The 19,536-nt window shown below is 35.0% G+C and overlaps 4 protein-coding genes across 4 annotated transcripts; 2 read left to right on the top strand and 2 right to left on the bottom strand.

Annotated features, from left to right (window-relative positions):
• Positions 1-2,352: 2,352 nt before the first annotated feature.
• On the top strand, positions 2,353-3,072 carry LOC101891372 (uncharacterized). The gene is made up of 2 exons (XM_005189663.3): positions 2,353-2,385; positions 2,449-3,072. The coding sequence occupies exons 1-2, from the start codon at positions 2,353-2,355 to the stop codon at positions 3,070-3,072; spliced, it is 657 nt and encodes a 218-aa protein (XP_005189720.2).
• A 6,877-nt stretch (positions 3,073-9,949) lies between these two features.
• On the top strand, positions 9,950-11,012 carry LOC101892816 (uncharacterized). Its single transcript, XM_005190387.3, has 2 exons — positions 9,950-10,171; positions 10,233-11,012. The coding sequence occupies exons 1-2, from the start codon at positions 10,157-10,159 to the stop codon at positions 10,980-10,982; spliced, it is 765 nt and encodes a 254-aa protein (XP_005190444.2). The 5' UTR covers positions 9,950-10,156; the 3' UTR covers positions 10,983-11,012.
• Positions 11,013-13,858: 2,846 nt separating this feature from the next.
• Positions 13,859-14,625, bottom strand: LOC101892986 (uncharacterized). The gene is made up of 2 exons (XM_005190388.4): positions 14,573-14,625; positions 13,859-14,505 (listed from the first exon to the last, which is right to left on the bottom strand). Exons 1-2 carry the CDS (start codon positions 14,585-14,587, stop codon positions 13,867-13,869), a joined length of 654 nt encoding a protein of 217 aa, XP_005190445.1. The 5' UTR covers positions 14,588-14,625; the 3' UTR covers positions 13,859-13,866.
• Positions 14,626-18,327: 3,702 nt separating this feature from the next.
• On the bottom strand, positions 18,328-19,123 carry LOC101896739 (uncharacterized). The gene has a single exon (XM_005177850.4). It carries the CDS (start codon positions 19,047-19,049, stop codon positions 18,411-18,413), a length of 639 nt encoding a protein of 212 aa, XP_005177907.1. The 5' UTR covers positions 19,050-19,123; the 3' UTR covers positions 18,328-18,410.
• Between the last annotated feature and the right edge of the window lie 413 nt (positions 19,124-19,536).

A 19,536-nucleotide genomic window follows, 5' to 3' on the forward strand; every position in this document is an offset into this window, starting at 1 on the left:
AAATACCAATGCGTCAATCATCTCATGCAAGATCTTCGCCGGGAGTGGGCCAAAATATCGCAGAGCAACATTCGGGCAGCGTGTGACGGTTTCATTGGCCGTTTGAAGGCTATAATTCGTCCAAAAGGTGACCAATTCGAAGAAATCTGAACTTATCTTAAAATTTGATGTTATTTCCGATTTTTTTGCGTTCATTCAATAAAATTAAAAAAAAAAAAACTGTAAAAATTATGTCGTTTGACTTTGTTGCAGTTTTTATACCCTACAACACTATGTGTTGGGGGTATTATAAGTTTGATTGAGCCAAAAATTATGTAACACCACGAAATAGTGGTTTCCCACATAGGAAAGTATATATGGATCTTCCTATCTCGCCGAGCTGAGTCGATCTAGCTATGTATGTCCGTCCGTCCGTCTGTCCGTCTGTCCATGTTAATTTGTAATCACTCTACAGGTCGCAATTATGGGCCGATCTTCACGAAATTTAAAATGTAGGTGGAACTGAAAATATTCTTGATTTTACAGTTGCTCTACAGATCGCAATTATGGACCAATCGACGTGGAAGTTAGAATGGGGCTAGAGCTCAATACTGGGCAGAAGTCTTCCAATTTTGATGGTCATCGGGTAATATTTAGTTGGTGAAATAGACCATAACATTTGTCTTAAATAAAAGTCAAATTTTCCATTAAACCGCGAATATTTTTAATATCGGCGAAATCAAAAATAGACGAACAGGTCAATTCTGACCGTTACGTAGACGCCGATATTAAATATATTGGATATATATAGCGAAATATGTACAATGTGTGTATACAAAGGAAGGGGATGTTAGCAAGAATGCTTATATCTCAAGAATGGCTGGACAGATTTCGACAATTTTCGTCAATTCAGAATGGCCTCTGGGCATAAAAGGATAAAATCTAAAAAAATCGCATTAAAAGATGCTAATAATTATGTTAATATAGATTTTGTAGTATTTTGTGACATTTTTGCATTTATTTTATCGCATGCGATTTTTTCAATTTGACTAGTATTGAAATGTATATTTTGTAATATTTTTTCACCTTACAACACAGATTGGGGTTATTATATACAGATTACAATTATCGTCCGATCCTCACGAGAAAGGGTAGGGTTATACACAGAAGGGCTAGGCCTATTGTTTTCAAAGATGTCCGCAATATATTTAGGGATTGAAATGGACCAAGCACGGAAGAAAATTCCTGATCACACAATTGAAGCCATTCGACACGCCTGAGAAGAGCGTTAAGGACAGGGAAGAATTCTAGCATTGTGGATGACCATTGGATTATATTTAGCTGTAAAATGGACCAAAACAACTAACAGCACGACGGAGTGCGTAAATATTGGGCAAATGTCCCTGTTCATAATGCTAAGGGTAATATCTGGGTTGTACTCCGTAACATAATTTTAAGAGCGAAATCTTCCAAAATGGATATGGACATTAAGGGGCTTCTAACATATTGTAGTGTTGTAGGGTATCACATGGTCGGCCCCGCGCGACTATAGCCTTTGCTTACTTGTTTTTATCTCATTCTATGTATCCGTGAATTTAATTTCACATTTAAGAGTTCCAACTCTACTTCTTCCTCAAATGCAAAGTGTACCATAGTCAGTACCTTTTAATACTTATTGTCCCATTTTAGTACGAATTTCCAAAAACCCATCCTATCTGACCCCTTTGGACCCAAAATTTCAAGATTCTAGCTTTATCGGGGAGTTGAGTCAATCAGTCAATTACTTTACTCTTTTATTAGTATAGATTATTGATTACACTCACATTTTGCATAATATTGCTCTAAATGGTTCTGAAATTTAAATATGTATCAAATATTATCCGTAACATTGTTAAGTTATTTTGAAAAAAAAAAAGAAATTGATAATGCCAAATATCCATCGTATTCTCCCGCATATACAAACCATGTCAAATTCCAAATACAAATATTTGGGTTAATTTGATGACACGTCTATCAATATTTGATGGATTATAACAATAAAAATAATAAACAAAAAACTTATTGACCGCTTCAAATTTCTAAGTTTAGCAAAATGTTAATGATAAATGATTTTTCAATAAAATGTGCTGATATCAAACTTGTGTGCTTCGACATGCTACGGGTTGCAATAATTATTTGATATAATGGATTCAAGGCGTCTGATCAATGTTAATTACTTGGAAGACCATTGGTCTTCAAAATGAAGTGAGAAACAGGGGGAAATGTGACAAAAAAACTATCTACAAATACTGAAATTAGGTGTTGATAATTTGATATAAAAGTTTTCATTTTCGCTGTGAAATATAGTCAAATATTGAACTTCAATCATTAATAATGGTTTATAAATCTAAAATGCAAGTCATAATTGTAAGTTTATTTTCAATCTAAGAAATATGTAATGTTTTATACCAATATTCTCTATTTTCATAGGTTTTGTCCATAGTAGCCATGACATTTGGCGGTGAAATGGGTTACGATTATCAGTCTCTCCATACATCCACAAGTGCGGGCGGCAACCATATGATTTCTAACAATGCTGGAATCTCAAGCAATTCATTTCATTCTTCAAGTCCCCACACAGAATTCTACACATTTTCTGCACCAGAAGAAGAATTCTACGATGCCAATGAGATACAACGCATTGCAGGAAGTGTTAAGCCAAAATTACGTGTTGTGTTCATAAGAACTCCAGAGAACAAAGCCCTTGAAAACGCTGCTTTGGATCTGGCCAAACAAGCAGCCCAGCAAAAAACTGCCGTATATGTTCTTAACAAACAAACAGACATTGGCGAACTGGCGCACAAATTTAATGCAATTCAGAAGGGATCGGCCACCAGACCTGAAGTTCACTTTGTCAAATATCGCACCGCTGAAGAGGCCATTCATGCCCAACATACCATTCAGAGTCAATATGATTCATTCGCTGGACAATCGCGTAATATTAATGGTGGGGTTGCTGGTGTTCTCAACTTTGCAACGCAAAGTTCAGCTGTTGTGAGCCATATTCCTTCACAAAACAATGAGTACTTACCATCCATGGTTCTACGTTTATAAAAAAGTTGTTATATTTTTCGAAGCTATTAGAAGAGAAGAACGTGTTATTAATGCAATTTTATTGTTGTTAAAAATTAAAAACAAAAAAACTTTTTATTTTAAAGAAAATTATATATGTACGAAATTTTCACGTTGGTCTAATAAAGAAAATCGGTCAGTGATTCCAAATTTTACGACAGTTATTATTATTTACAAGTAAAAAAGCAGCTAAGCTCGGCCGGGCCCAAATTTTAATACCCTCCACCATTTGGAAGTAACTTGGAAAATTTTAAATAAAATTCCGAAAACTACCACTTAAATGAAAACCGTTATATGGGGGATGCACGAAAACGTGAACCTACATACGATTTTTTTTACGACAGGCTGTAGTGCCCATTACGAACTTTAAATACGAACTTTGACGGTAACTGAACGCCATATGGGGGCTTACGAAAACATGGACCTGCAAACAAAATATTTTACCATAGGTTGTCGTACCAATTAAGATTTTTCATTATGAAATTTGAAATGATTCCGGTGAATAATGTTGCTGAAATCATCAAAATACCGATTATCGGAAGGTACCGTAATATATTGCAATAGGTTGTAGTACCCATTAAGATCTGCCAATACGAAATTTGAAACGATTGAAATATGAATAATGTTGTTAAAATACCGAATATCGGGAGGTACCCTTATATGGAGCATAAACGAAACGTGGACCAGCATACAAAAATTTTTGTCATAGGCTGTAGTACCCATTACGAACTTCAAACATGATATTTGAAATAATCCCGGTAAATAATGTCGCTAAAATCATGAAAATACCGAATATCGGGAGGTACCGCTATGTAGGGGCTATACGAAAACGTGGACCGACATGGTCTATTTACGAACTTAACCTGCCTACTAGTAAACTACACATGTATGCAAAAGTTTAGCCTTCTGACAAAGCAGATATACCCTCCATAGAATGGTAGGGGGTATAAAAATATAGTCATTTTGTGGAGAGGTACCAGAAGAAATGGGTCATAAACAGATTTCGACGAAAGGCCATAGCTACTTAATAACCTTTCTTTGATGAAATACATTTTTGACTGTCAAAATTTAATATTGAAGGGATGTGTTGGGCAAAGTAAGCCGTTGCGGCCAATAATAAACAATAATAACCAGTAGAGAAAGTCTTAAAGTCGGGCGGGGCCGACTTTATGATACCCTACACCACTTTGCTAATTAAGTAGAGCTCCACATAACAATTAAAAGTTTTTATACAATCATACACGCTATGATTATAATTATAATTTAAACTTCAAAGGACTAAATATGCCGAAGCATTTGTATCTTTTAAATTCGGAATTGTATTGCCCATTTGGTGCACAATTAATTTGAAATCGGATAAAGATATATATGGGAGCTATATCCAAATCTGAACCGATCTCGATAAAATTTGGCAAAGATATTTCTGAGCTGTATTTGATATATTTCCCTGAATATCGTTGTTACGAAGTGCATATTACGGTTGTGGGGAACATATATAACAAATCGGATGAATAATATATATGGAAGCTATAGCTATATCTGAACCGATCTTCACCAAATTTGACATACTAGCTTCTAGACTCGATTCGGTCGTAAGTGCCAAATTCCATCCCATTTGGACAAATATTAGACGTTTGGTGCACAATAAAAGGTAAATCGAACGAAGTTATATATGGGAGCTATATCCAAATCTGAACCGATCTCGATAAAATTTAGCAAATGTATTTCAGAGCTGTATTTGATATATTTCCCCAAATATTGTTGTTGCATAGTGCATATTACGGCGGCGGTGGACAAAAATAACAAATCGGATGAACGATATATATGGGAGCTATAGCTATATCTGAACCTATCAAATTTGGCATATATATTTTCAGGCCTAATTTGGATGTATATGCAAAATTCCATGCATTTCGGGCTAATATTAAACGTTTGGTGCACAATAAAAAGCAAATCGGACGAAGATATATATGGGAGCTATATCTAAATTTTTACCGATTACCTCCAATTTCAATAGGGTTCGTCCTTGGGCCAAACAAATGTTGTTTGCAAAATTTCATATCAATCGGATAATAAATGCGAACTGCATTTTGTTTACAAGAATACATGGACAGACGGACGGACGGACTGATATATATATATATATATATATACATACATATATATATATATATATATATATATATATATATATATATATATATATATATATATATTTTTTTTTTTTTTTTTTTTTTTTTTTTTTTTTTTTTGTGGGGTCGAAAATGTATATTTCGAGGTGTTACAAACGGAATAACAAACTTAATATAATTAATTATAATTTTTAGCTAGAGCATTATTCCTGAAATTTGTCATGAACTTAATTAACAGAGAATACACACCGTTTATGTCATTTATTGAATATGAATCCACATTGCGGTATCTAACATATATTTGGTAATAGCAAAGTCGGTGAACAAATTATTGGCTTACACCTAGAGACAATCTGTCGAATTATCGGCTTCCATGGTTTAAGATTATTAACGTTTTCCAAGTTTTTTTTTTTTTTTGATCATTGCTGTAGTTTTTGGAATCTATTTGTCTAAGTGGCTCAAAATTCAAGATAAATGGGTGACATTTAAAAAGACCACGGGTCTCACTTCTTCAATATCCAATGATTTATTTGGTCATTACTACTGCACTTTTTGGAATTTTTATGGCTTACCCCGAGCTCATTTTTCAATATTTGTCGAATGGAATATGGAGATATGTTCAACTCACGAGCCATTTTTCGGCCACTGTGACGCGGGTTTCGATCAAGTCGCTACGCTACCAGTATCACTATAACGAGAGATGCTACGAGACACAAAAGATTTATTCACATTTAAATGCTGGAGTGCTCTAACGATAGCCACTTGTGGTCTTCCAGCCAAATATAAAGAAATCACACTATCACGCTTGAAGTCCATCAGGAATAACTTTTTTTCTGGAAAATTCTCACCGTAATGCTTTTGTGCGCTTGTAAACAATATAATGAGCTGCCACTGGAATAATTTTAACAGCTGTTGGACGAGTGACTTAGAAATGACAGCAGTGTGAACTTGATTGCAGTTTTTTCATCTCACCCTGAACATGTGGGTGAGTCTATACAAATAAATCGACTTTGATTTTTATGGGATCACCAATGATTATTTTGTGGTCTTATCAACCAAATGTCATTATTACTGTTTGTAAAAACGAGAATTGAGTCATAAGTTTTAGATAACTTCACGTTTTTTAAAGGAAGCGAGATATATATATATATATATATATATATATATATATATATATGTTTATATATATATATATATATATATATATATATATATATATATATATATATATATATATATATATATATATATATATATATATCTATATCTATAAAAGAGGAAAATGTTTGTATGTTTGTTTGTAATTTATGGACTTGAAAATCGCTGAATAGATTTTTCTGAAAATTTCCATATATACTGCAACATCGCCTGAATGTAACATAGGCTATATACATTTTTGAATTTCCACTTAGAACTGGAGATATAGCATCAGAATCGGAGGTACCTCCCAAAAATTTTGATTTTATATGCACATATCTATTGATTGGTTGAAGATACAATCTCCAAATTTGGAATACGTAACGGAATTGGGAACAAAAATAAGTTTGCCAAATTATATTGTAATCGGTTCAGATTTGGATATAGCTCCCATATATATTTTCGACCGATTTCGTTCATTTGATGCCTCAAACACAATATGAATGTTCGATTCCAATGAAATTTGGAATGTGTGACGGGATTTAATCCGAAAATAGATTTGTCAAATTATATTGAAATCGGTTCAGATTTGGATATAGCTCCCATATATATTTTCGGCCGATTTCAAGCATTTGATGCACCAAACACGCTATGTTTCTCCAATTTCAGTGAAATTAGAAACGTGTGATAGATTTTATCTAAAAACTTGATTTCCCAAATTATATTGAAATCGGTTCAGATTTGGATATAGCTCCCATATACATTTTCGGCCGATTTCATGTATTTGGTGGACCAAACACGATATGTATTTCCAATTGTAATGAAATTTAAAATAAGTAACGGAAGTGGGAGCCAAAATGAATTTGTCAAATTAAATTGAAATCGGTTCAGATTTGGATATAGCTCCCATATACATTTTCGACCGATTTCATGTATTTGATGCACCAAACACACTATGTATCTCTAATTTCAATGAAATTTGGAATGTGTAGCGGAAATTAAAACAAATATACATTTGTCAAATTATATTAAAATCGGTTCAGATTTGGATATAGCTCCCATATATATTTTGCGCCGATTTCACATATTTGATGCACAAAACACGATACGTATTTCCGATTCCAATGAAATTCGGCATGAGTGGCTAAATTTGGTACAAAAATAAATTTGACAAATTATATTCAAATACGCTCAGATTTGATTATAGCTCCCATATATATACTAAGGCCGTTTTCACAAATTTGATGCACCCAAAGCGAGAGAGACAAAATCTGACACCAGAAAAAATTGCCAAATTATATTGAAATCAGTTGAGGTTTGGATATAGCTAACATATATATTTCGGCCGATTTCATACATGTTATGCACCAAACATGATATATATGACCGATACCAATGAAATTCAGAAAGTGTGGCGGAATTTAGTTACAATAATAAATGTGAGAAATTAATTGGAAATTAGTTAAGATTTGGATATAGCTCCCATATATATATTATCGGCCGATTTCACATATTTGACGCACCAATTTCAATGAAATATGAAAGGTGTGGCGGAGTTTGGTGTAAAAGTATTTTTTTTTAAATTATATTTAAATCGAATCAGATTGGGATATGATTTTAATAAGAACCATTGACCCACAACGCCTTAGGCTAACACTAAAAAACAACACCACAATTGATTTGAAATACGCTTATTACGGCGAAGTATGTTGCGATCTCGAATTCACTAATTGCAATAGATATACCTCTCAACTTCAAAAGATTGCAGTTTACTGCACGCTTGGTATTTGCTATGAAATAAATAAATCCGAAGGACAAACCCTTCGTGTATGTATGTCATGTTAAAGTAGTGCAATAATTTTTTTTTAATTTTTAAATTTGTTTTTTTTTTTTTAACCAACATATATTCGTAAATAAAATGTTGAATGCATATAAAATCAAAAGGGGTAGCGAAGCGCACCGGGTTCAGCTAGTATATATATATATTCCTGATCAGCATAAAATTCTATATCGATTTAGCGATGTCGGTCCTTCTGACCGTCTGTCCGTTTGTGGAAATCACTCTATCTTCCGAATGAAATGAAGTAGGTTGATAAAATTTCACTCAAATGTATTATATCTGCAGGACTTTTTGGTATTGAAAATGGGCCATGTAGGTCCACGATTTGGTATAGCACCCAATATTCGGTACTTTGATGACTTTAGCGACATTATTCACCGGAATTTTTTAAATTTGGTATTTGAAGATCGTAATGTATAATATAGCCTATGACAGAAGATTGTCAGTGCTTGTCCACTTCTTGGGGGCTGTAACCCCATATAACCGTACCTCCCCATATTTGATGATTTTAGCGACAATATTCTCCGGAATTGTAAGGAATACTACAGCCTATGACGGAAAATTGTCTGAGCAGGTCCACGTCTTCGTATAGCCCCCATCTAACGGTACCACCGATATTCGGTATTTTGATGATTTTAGCGACATTATTCACCGATTTTTTTAAAGTTTCATAAAAAAGTTGCCTATGCAGGTCCATGTCGTCGTATAGGCCCTAAAGTAACGGCTACACTCGTTATTTTAAGATTTTAACAGAATTTTTAACGAATTTTATTTTTTTGAAAATTGCCAAATTTGTTCCAAATGGTGGAGGGTATTCAAAGTTAGGCCCGGCCAAACTTACAGCTTTTTTTAATTTTTTCTTATTTGTGATCTGTAGTCAAGAATTTCCAGAGGTCATTGTATTGGTTTGCTTTTGAGAAACTCGTATAAACTGAGTTCATTTTCTCTATTTGGTAAACAGTTTTGTTTACAAAAATCAAAAAAAAAATCAAAGGCCATGGCAAATAATTAATATTCATAATAAAAATATATTGCCTAAGCGATGATATTGGATGACCCTCTAAGGAATTTGACTTTAAATTTTTATGGTAATTATTGTTTTTATTTTGGTAGTTTTTTTTAAAGCCGGCAAATTAATAGAAAATGTAACGATCGATGGTAGATTATACTGAATCAGAGCTAACATCAATTTGTTTGCACAAAGTCATTGCGAAATTTAAAATTGGTTTATTTTAAACCGCCCACTCGAGGGCAGAATATCAATATGAAATACAGTGGAGTTTGGCTACATTTTGCCAGTACGTACAAAAATGTGAAGCTATCACCTTAATGTTTCAATTCAAATATAAAGGAAATTGAAATGATTTATATCGGTAATGCTAAAAATATTGTTAATTAATCATAAAAAGGTGGGTAAAAACTGTCAATTGTCTACCACAATATATAGCAGATGGCGATTTGCCATCGAAAATACTTTGAAATTCAATATATTGATCTTTAATTCGGAAGACTCTTGTGTTGATATTTTGATGTAAACGATTTTTAGGTTATTGGGAATTACTATGTTAACCATCGGGTTTTGGCCGAATATATTTAAGGATTAGGAGGATGTGAAGTTTAAGCTATTAAATTGAAAATTAAAAATTAAAAAGCTCGGCTCTACTTAAGACCCATTTCCTCCCAATAATCAAATTTTTCGTTATAATTTTCAATTTATCCATTGCGGACTGTATCTGCAAAAATTAAAAAAAAAACGAAGTCAAGAGAAACGCCAAACATACTGAAACACAAACTGCAAAAAACAACTTACCGGTTCTACTGTCACGTCACAAAAATGTCAAAATTGATGACGAACCACAAAACATAAGTTCATATAAAATAAAGTCGCAGAAGTTTACTATTCATAGTTACACTGCTGATTTCACAACGAAATATACCAAAAATATTGAATAACAAGATGCGTGCATTTATCGTAAGTTTATCAATCCAAATATATTGAATGAATTATAACACTTTCAATTCTACTGCGCTAGGTATTGTGTTTAGTTGCCACGGCTTGTGCCGGCCATTCGGGTTACAACTATCAACCATCTACAGGTTTTGATGGAACATCTTTTGGGGTCTTCAGTTCTCCCTCATATGGTGCAGCATCTCTGACTGGTCCTTCTGATTTTGGTGCCTTCAGTGTTCCATCGTATGGTGCAGCATCTCTGGCCGGACCTTCTGACTTTGGTGGCCTTAGTTCTCCGGCATATAGTGCACAACCATTGACAGCTCCACCTGCCGTCGAATTGACCAAAGAATTCTTTACATTCTCTGCTCCAGAAGATGACTTCGTTGATCCCAATGCTGTTCAACAAGCTGCTGGTGCCTTGAAGAAATCAGTTCGCGTCATCTTCATTAAGGGTCCTGAAAATCGCGGTTTGGAAGATGCTGCCTTGGCTTTGGCCAAACAAGCTGGCCAACAGCAAACGGCCATTTATGTTCTCAACAAACAAACGGACCTCAACGATTTGGCCAACAAACTTAACAATCTCGGCGCCAACAACAACCCAAGACCCGAAGTTCACTTTGTCAAATACCGTACTCCAGAAGATGCTGCCAATGCTCAATATGCCATCCAAAGCCAATACGATTCCTTGGGTGGAAACTCTCACAATATCAACGGCGGTATTGCTCCAGTCATTAATTTTGCATCTCAATCTCCAGTATCACCTGCTGGTAGTGTGAGTGTTCCACAAAATTCTTACTTGCCATCATCCATTTTCCGTAGGCGTTACTAGACGACGTCACAACGAACTTAATTAATATGACTGAATAATTGTTAGTATTTGTTGATTTTTTTTTTTTGTAGATTTAAGTATTAGATCAAAATAAATAAAATTTTTAGTTCCAATTTAAAACATTTGCAGGTATTATTTCTGAAAAATCCTTAAATATCTAACATCTCCGCAAATGAGAAAAAACATCCGAATTGAGTTACAACAAGTGAAAAAGCAATAAGTTCGACCTGGACTAACTTTGGATACCCCCACCACTTGTACCGTTAGTAGTCCATACTTCAAACACCAAATTTGAAACAATTCCGGTGAATAATGTCGCTAAAGTCATCAAAATACAGAATATCGGGAGGTGCCGTTATATGGGGGCTATACCAAAACGTGAACATGCGCAAACACTTTTCTGTCTTAGGCTGTATTATACATTACGAACTTCAAGTACCAAATTTGAAACTGTTCCTGTGAATAATGTCACTAAAATCATCAAAATACCGAATATCGGGAGGTACCGTTATATGGGGGATATACGGACGTGGATCTATACGGACAATTTTCTGTCCTAGGCTGTAGCATCCATCTCGAACTCCAAATACCAAATTTGAAACAATTCCGGTGAATAATGTCGCTAAAATCATTAAAATACAGAATATCGGGAGGTACCGTCTTATGTGGGCTATACGAAAACGTGGACCTACATGCCCCATTTACGAACATAACCTGCTTACTATGAAATAAATAAACATGTGTGCTAATTTTTAGCCTTCTACCTCAATTCTTTCGAAAGATAGCGTGATTACAACAGACAGGCGGACAGACGGACTTAGACTTAGAATTTTACGCTGATCAAGAATATACATACTTTGAGTATGACATGAGTATAACGAGGAGTTACAAATGACAAACTTAATACACCCTCCATAGTATGGTGGATGATATAAAAATAGATCAGTATACCGAACTCCCATTGTGGGTTTGACAGGTTTGATTTGAAATCAAATTGTACACCAAATGAATTTAACATATATGACAGCATTTCTACGATTTTAGAAATTTTAAACAATTTGGCGAAATCAGCTCAGGCATAGCAACGGCTCCCATATATTTCTTTCATCTGATTGGACATTAAAAAACATCCCTCCATAACAGCTAATTACCTGTGCAAAATTTGGTTTAAATCGGTTCATGTGTAGACTTAGCTCCAAAATATAATTCCCTCGTATTTGATAATGTTTATACCCTTCATCATGGCGGCTATATTAAATTTGTCATTCCGAATGTAATTCATCAAAATAATCATTATTGGCCATGACAGTCAATATGGAAAATAACTTGTGCTATGAAGCTAGGTTTTAGCTAAGAGCTTTCTTTTGAGATGCAACAAAGTCAAACGCCATAATTTTAGTTTAGATTTGTTCGAATTGGTCACCTTTTGCACGAATTGTGGCCTTCAAATGGTCAATGAAAACGTCACACGCTGCCCGAATGTTGCTCTTCGGTATTTTGGCCATTCCCGGAGAAGCGCTTGCTTGAGGGGATCGACACTTTGGTATTTTCTAGTGCCAACCTTGCTTTCCAAAAACTCTCTTTTTGTAACCATTCTTGGGTGGCGCGTGCTGAGTGCGATGGTGCTGAGTCCTGTTGGAATGTCCAAGGTCTGCGGCCAAAATGTTTGCGTGCCCAAGGCTTTAACACACCCTCCAGAATATTTTCGCGATAATATTCGGCATTTATTGGATTAATACGAGCGGAGAGCAACCATCGGTATCTATTACGAACTTTATATACGAAAATACGAATAGGAATACAAAATAGCGAATATTGGGAAGTACTGTTATATGGCGGCTATATAAAAACGTTTACAGACATGGCCCATTTACGAATTTAACCTGCCTAGTGGAAAAACACACATGTGTGCAAATGTGTTAGCCTTCTATCTCAGTTCGATTCGAAGTTTCATAGCGTGAGACAGACAGACGGACATCGCTAAATCGACTTAGAATTGTACACTGATCAAGAATATATATATTTTTGGGTCTGATACGAGTATTTCCACCATAGTATGGTGGAGGGTATAATTTAAATGTTTCCTACCTGGTCTTAAACCGATAATAATCATGATGTGCGAGGATTGTACTAAATCAGATGCTCTTTTCGACGATTATATAAGAGTTTCCAGAAAGAGTAAACTGACATTTTTCGTCTTCCTTCCATATCAAGTGTTGGTATAAATATTGTTGCATGAGAAGTTAGATTACACTGTGCAACAGTAAAAATTACTGTTTTCGTATTACGATTTTTTGGAATCTTTGCAGGTTAAGCATATACAGGGTGAGATGAAAAAATTGCAACCAAACTTAGACTGCTGTCATTTGTAAGCCACTCGTCCGACAGCTGTTAAAATTATTCCAGTGACAGGTCAATGGAATAGAAGCTGGATAGTGCGATTTCTTTATATTTGGCTGGAAAACCATTAGAGCACTCCAGCATTTAAATGTGAATAAATCTTTTGTGTCTCGTACCATATGACAACAGATCGCGTATTCAGGTCCACGTCTTCGTTTAGTCCACATATAACTATACCTCTCGATATTTGTTATTTTGATGATTTTAGCGACATTATTCAAAATTCATATTTTAAAAATCACTGATGAAGGACCACGTCTTCATATATCCCCCATAAAAGGGATTTCATTTGGAAGGTATCTATTGTTTTTTTTTTTTTTTGGAAAAATTTCAAGCCCCTCAAAATGGTGCTTTTTCACTTGTTTTACTTTCTGAAAATCATTTTTTATAATTTTTTTTTTCAATTTTAATTTATTTCATAACTACTAACTTTAACAAGAAAACACAACAATACATCAGTCTTTAGTTCGTATTCCTAAGATTTTTAGTGACGGAAAACCGATGATGGCAAGTATGCGTTTTGTGGCACATGAGCTGGGGCAGTATGTACAGCTGGTTGAGAAGCAAAGTTAAGAACTGGAGCAACGCCACCATTGACATTGAGAGAACGACCGCCCAATGAATCGTATTGGCTTTGGATGGCACGTTGGGCATTGGCAGCATCTTCAGGGGTACGGTATTTGACAAAGTGAACTTCGGGTTTTTGGTTGTTGTTGGCGCCGAGATTGTTAAGTTTGTTGGCCAAATCACCGAGATCAGCCTGCTTGTTGAGGACATAGATGGCCGTTTGTTGTTGGGCAGCTTGTTTGGCCAAAGCCAAGGCAGCATCTTCCAAACCGCTGTTTTCGGGTCCCTTGATGAAGATAACACGAAGACCTTGTTTCAAGCTACCGGCAACACGTTGAGCAGCATTGGGATCACTGAATTCACCTTCAGGTGCGGAGAATGTGTAGAATTCCTTTTCCAATTCAGCAGCAGGAGCAGAGTAGGAAGGAGCATTATAGGCGGGGCTAGCGCCACCAACAGCACCTGGGGCAAAAGACAATCCACTGCTGGAGTGACCAACTGGTTGGTAGTTGTAGCCCAATGTATCGGCAGAAGCCACGGCAACTATGCATAAAACCTGAAAGGATGGAAAACAACACCATTAGTATCCGCATTTAATCAGTTTCCATTAATTATCCGCTTACAATGAAGGCACGCATTTTGTCTGAATTTTCTTTGGATGTTTTCTGTTCTATAACAAAACGATTTCTGTATGCATGAAATTAGATACTGAGCCGTTTTATACTATTCCAATTCATCGAAATAGGTTAGTAGTTATTTTTTATTCACAATAAAAAAAAAAACAATTTTCTTTGACGCTCTAGCCTTTTTTGTAATCTTCGATAATTACTTTTTTTAAAAGTTCACCATCGGCCAACACCTACTACCAATAATAATAAGATGTTTATGTTTTACAGATTTAAGTGTTTGTGTGTGTGTATTTAAACTGCTCGATGCAAGGTGCGAAGAAGTGGTCAATGGTAAACATTGGAATTTCTATTGTTTAACGCTGTAGTTGCGGTTTTTAATTTATTTAGTATTCAAAATCGATTATGGTATTTACTAAGTAGCGACGTTTCTTTCAAAAACAAATTCAATTCACAGATTATGGACCAACATATTGTTGCCCCACTGCGAAATAAGTAAGTTGATCATCACACATTACTATTTTTATACAAATTACCATATTATATGATTCATTTTTAAAATTTTATACAAATATATTCAGTCTTGTTTTTCACTTGACGAAGACAAATACCATCGACGGACTCGAATTGCTTTTCATTTTTATTTTCAAAACAGGAATTATGAAGTGATGTTTTACCAAAATAACTCCTTATATGTTATCATACAAGGCTCTGATAAACAAATGTTGGGTGGTTAATATTATATGTGTTTTTTTTTTTTTTAACGGAAAACGGCTACCGATTTCAGTGAAACTATAAAGAATTTATTTTACATTTGAAGATTGATATAATTTGCAAGGATAAAGTTATGTTTAATTACTAAAGAAATGCTGTATTCCAATGTTCTCAAAAGGACTACATACCTCAGCAGCTCACTAGTAAACTTATATACCGTAAGGGTATATTTTGGGCAAACGATGCGTCAACACTTTAGCTTGAAAAGATCCCAAATAGTGCTTTCTGAAGACAATTTGCCCTGTTAGTGTCATTATAAAATATATGATATAATTATAAACAAAATGCAAAATGTTTTAAAAAGGATTCGAAAAAAAGGAAACCAAAAAGAGTATTAAAACAAACGGAATTCTCATGAGAAAATTGTATGAATCTTTAAAGTACGAAGTGGGCAGATTTGACTCGAGAAATTCGAATAGAAAATGTACACGGTGTAATATACAACAAGTAAAAAAGCTATAAGTTCGGCCGAGACGAACTTTGAATACCCTTTACCACTTGGAACTTGGAACGAATTTGGGAATTTTCAAAAAAAATTAAAACCGTTAAAATTCTGTTAAAATATTAAAAAATATTGAATGTAGCCGTTATATTGGGGTCTATAGACGACGTGAACTTGCATCATCAAAATACCGAATATAGGGAGGTACTATTATATGGGGCTATACCAAAACGTGGATCTGCATAGACAATTTTCTTTTTCTAGGCTGTAGTATCAATTACGAACATCAAATGCCAAATTTGAAAAACTTCCGGTTAATAATGTAGCTAAAATCATCAAAATACCAAATATTGGGAGGTACCGTTATATGGGGGCTATACGAAGACGTGGACCACCTGCACAGACAATTTTCTGTTTTTGGCTCTAGTATCAATTACGAACGTCAAATCCCAAATTTGAAACTATTTCGGTGAATAATGTCTCTTAAATCATCAAAGTACAGAATATCGGGAGGTACCGTTATATGGTGGTTATACCAAAACGTTGACCTACATGGCTCATTTTCAATGCCAAAAGTCCTGCAGACAAAATATAAATATGAGTAAAATTTTATCTACCTACTTCATTTCGTTCGGAAGCAAGAGTGATTTCCACAGAGAGACAGAAGGACAGGCGGATAGGCGGACATCGCTACATCGACATAGAATTTTATGTTGATCAGGAATATATATTTTGTGGGGTCTAAAATGTATATTTCGAGGTGTTGCAAACGGAATGACAAACTTAATATACCCTCCATACTATGGTATGAGGGTATAAAAAGTTAAAAGCTATCCTTTGGGTTTGCCGACAGATGTATACCCTCAGCGTGTATCATGAGAATTTGCGGAAGAGGAACCAGAAATATTTCAATGGATCTATGGTTGATAGAAATATTTAGCGTTTCCCTTATTCAAAATGTTGACCCTTTGTGAGGGAGGTACCACGAGAATTGGCACCGTCTATCCCATCTTCGTATTAGATTTAGAGTTGTTAAAAATATTGGGATATGTGAAATTTAAAGACAATCGAACTGTTCTTTCACTTTATACAAGAGTTGCTATTATTCAAAATGTTAACCCTTTGTGAGGGAGGTACCACAAGGAGTAGTGCAATTCATATTCATGTCAAATCTAGGGTTGTTAGAAGCATTAGTATATGTAGAAGTATATTTGAAGACAATCGGGTTTTTCGTTCTTTCTTTATTTAAACGTTGCGATTGTTCAAAATGTTGACCTTTCGCTGGGGAGCCACAAGAAAAAGTCAACCGATATTGCCGATTTTAGAACCGTACCTTGTACTGATACAAATATTAAGATTTCCAAACTTAGAAGGAAATCGAATGATCCTTTTTCTTTCTATGATTTAAATTATTTTCTTTGACAATTTTGACCTTTTGTGGGGGAGGTACCTGAAGGAGTGGTCCGATATTGCCTATCGCCGAACTCGATCTAAGTTTTATAATATTGCTATGTACCAAGTTCGCAACAGCTATTCTGACTGACAGACGGACACACCTAGATCGACTCCATATATCCTGGAATGGATTTGATCCAAAGAGACTTGAGGTATAAAACCTTTATTTTGATAAGGTATTACGTTCTGAAGGTACAATCAACATACGAAAAGTAGTAAGAAACAAATAAGCAGATCTGAATCCCTTTTGACTAGAATAAAGATTCCCTTGAGAGACATCCCCATATATTCCACATAATAGAAGCAAATGATGAACATAATTGCTATTCTTTTCGAATAATCGCCATAGATCTGGAACCAATATCTTCCAAAAATATGAGATTTCTTAAAAAACATCGGTATTTGAAGAATCAAATGTTCCTAATACCTAATTTGCCCTTTTGAAAATAACTGAAATTTTACATTCAAAAAAATGTCAATGCATATTGTACATTTTGTTTGCATTTCACTCTTGAATAATGAGTTCTGCAATAGTTTTACCTTGGCTTGAAAGAAAAATTCGATTCCTCTTTATGATCTCCTGTATCTCCGATTTTTGGCTATATTCGTCAACGAAACCAGCATCAATGTAAAGGTCAGAGGTACGCCATTTATGAATTTGTGATTTCATTTCACCAGCTAAATACAATCCGATGACCATCCAGGCTTCAGCGCTGTCCTAAACTCTAGCCTAATAAAAAAAAAAACCTATAAACTCTTGGTCCTTAGTTAAGAACTGTAAGGCGACTGTAAAATCTGCAAATTTTTCATGTTTTTGATCTAAATATTTTGCAAATATCTTCTTCAAACACTTATAGGACGAAGTTGAAAAAAAAAAAACAGTCTTATAAATGAAGTTGTAGCATGAATTACGGAATTAACACTATACACTGCTGTAAGGATTCATTCCCCATTTAATCCAAATTGGTACATATGCCGATCGAGATTGTTGACGCTGGGCTATTTCAACACACAGTCTTCTTTTCATCAGAGAAATAAAGAAAATCAAATTCATTACGATAATTTATTTTCTGTATTTGGAAAATTCGTTTATTAAATAAATATTAATTTTAACTAAAATAAATTAACGAAAATTAGCGGAGTACACTTTAGTTTTCAATTCTTTTAAACGCGACGGTTTGTACGGTATTTACGTAAAATAGCCGATGGCAAATAAATACTTTCAGGACTTTGGGCGGGGGCAGCTACACTTTGTTGAGCATAATTTTGAGCCTGCGAAGCAAAATTAAGAACTGGAGCAACACCACCATTGAAATTTTGTGATGTACCGCCCAATGAATCGTATTGGCTTTGAATGGCCCGCTGGGCATTGGCAGCATCTTCTGGGGTACGGTATTTGACGAAATGGACTTCAGGCTTAGCATTGACATTGCTGCGAATGGCATTGAATTTGTTGGCCAATTCATTAAGGTCAGGTTGTTTGGTGAGCACATAGATTGCGGTACGTTGTTCTGTGGCCTGTTTCAGTAGTTTAGCGACTGCATCTTCGTAGGCCTTATTTTCGGGATTCTTGATGAAGATAACACGAACTCTCTTCTTCGAAGCAGCAGCCAATATCTCACCAGCATGTGGATCGTCTAGGAGACCCTCAGGAGCCATAAAATAATAGAATTCCTTGTGTACACCACCCACTACAGGGGCTGGAGCTGAGGCACTTCCCACAAAATTCGATGAGCCCGTACTGCCATAGTTGTATTGGGCACAAACGGTTGCAACCAAACACAAAATAATCAAAGAGCGCATTTTCTTTACTCTTACTCACTAATCGTTCAACTGAACTCGTTGAAGGTTAAAATCGACCTGAAACGTTCTAAATGAATATCAATTTACTATTTATACGTTGAAGATAGTTAATTTGATGTTTCACTGGATCTTTCTGGCTGCTGATAATTATGTTAAATTCTTGTCGCTAAATGCCGAGGTGGTTCTTTTGAAACAACTAGTTTTGACAATGCCGATAACGTTTTCCCATAAATAAGTTAATTATGTTGTCGAACCGGCATTTTTTTGTTAATCCATTTTGAATTATTTAAGATTTCAAAGAGGCCGATATATCTGTATTCTCTTACATGGCTTCAAAAATAACTAAGATTTTTTAGTGGTTAAATTTTATTGTATAAGACAAATACCTGGCATATTCTTTTGTTTGTCATTTGCCCTTTTTGTGACGGCAGGTTCACTTGTTTGTCGACAACATGCCTGTTAAGTTTTAAATAAGAACCGTGTTTAC

This window comes from Musca domestica, unplaced genomic scaffold, assembly GCF_030504385.1.
Source record: "Musca domestica strain aabys unplaced genomic scaffold, Musca_domestica.polishedcontigs.V.1.1 56, whole genome shotgun sequence".
NCBI lineage: Eukaryota > Metazoa > Arthropoda > Insecta > Diptera > Muscidae > Musca > Musca domestica.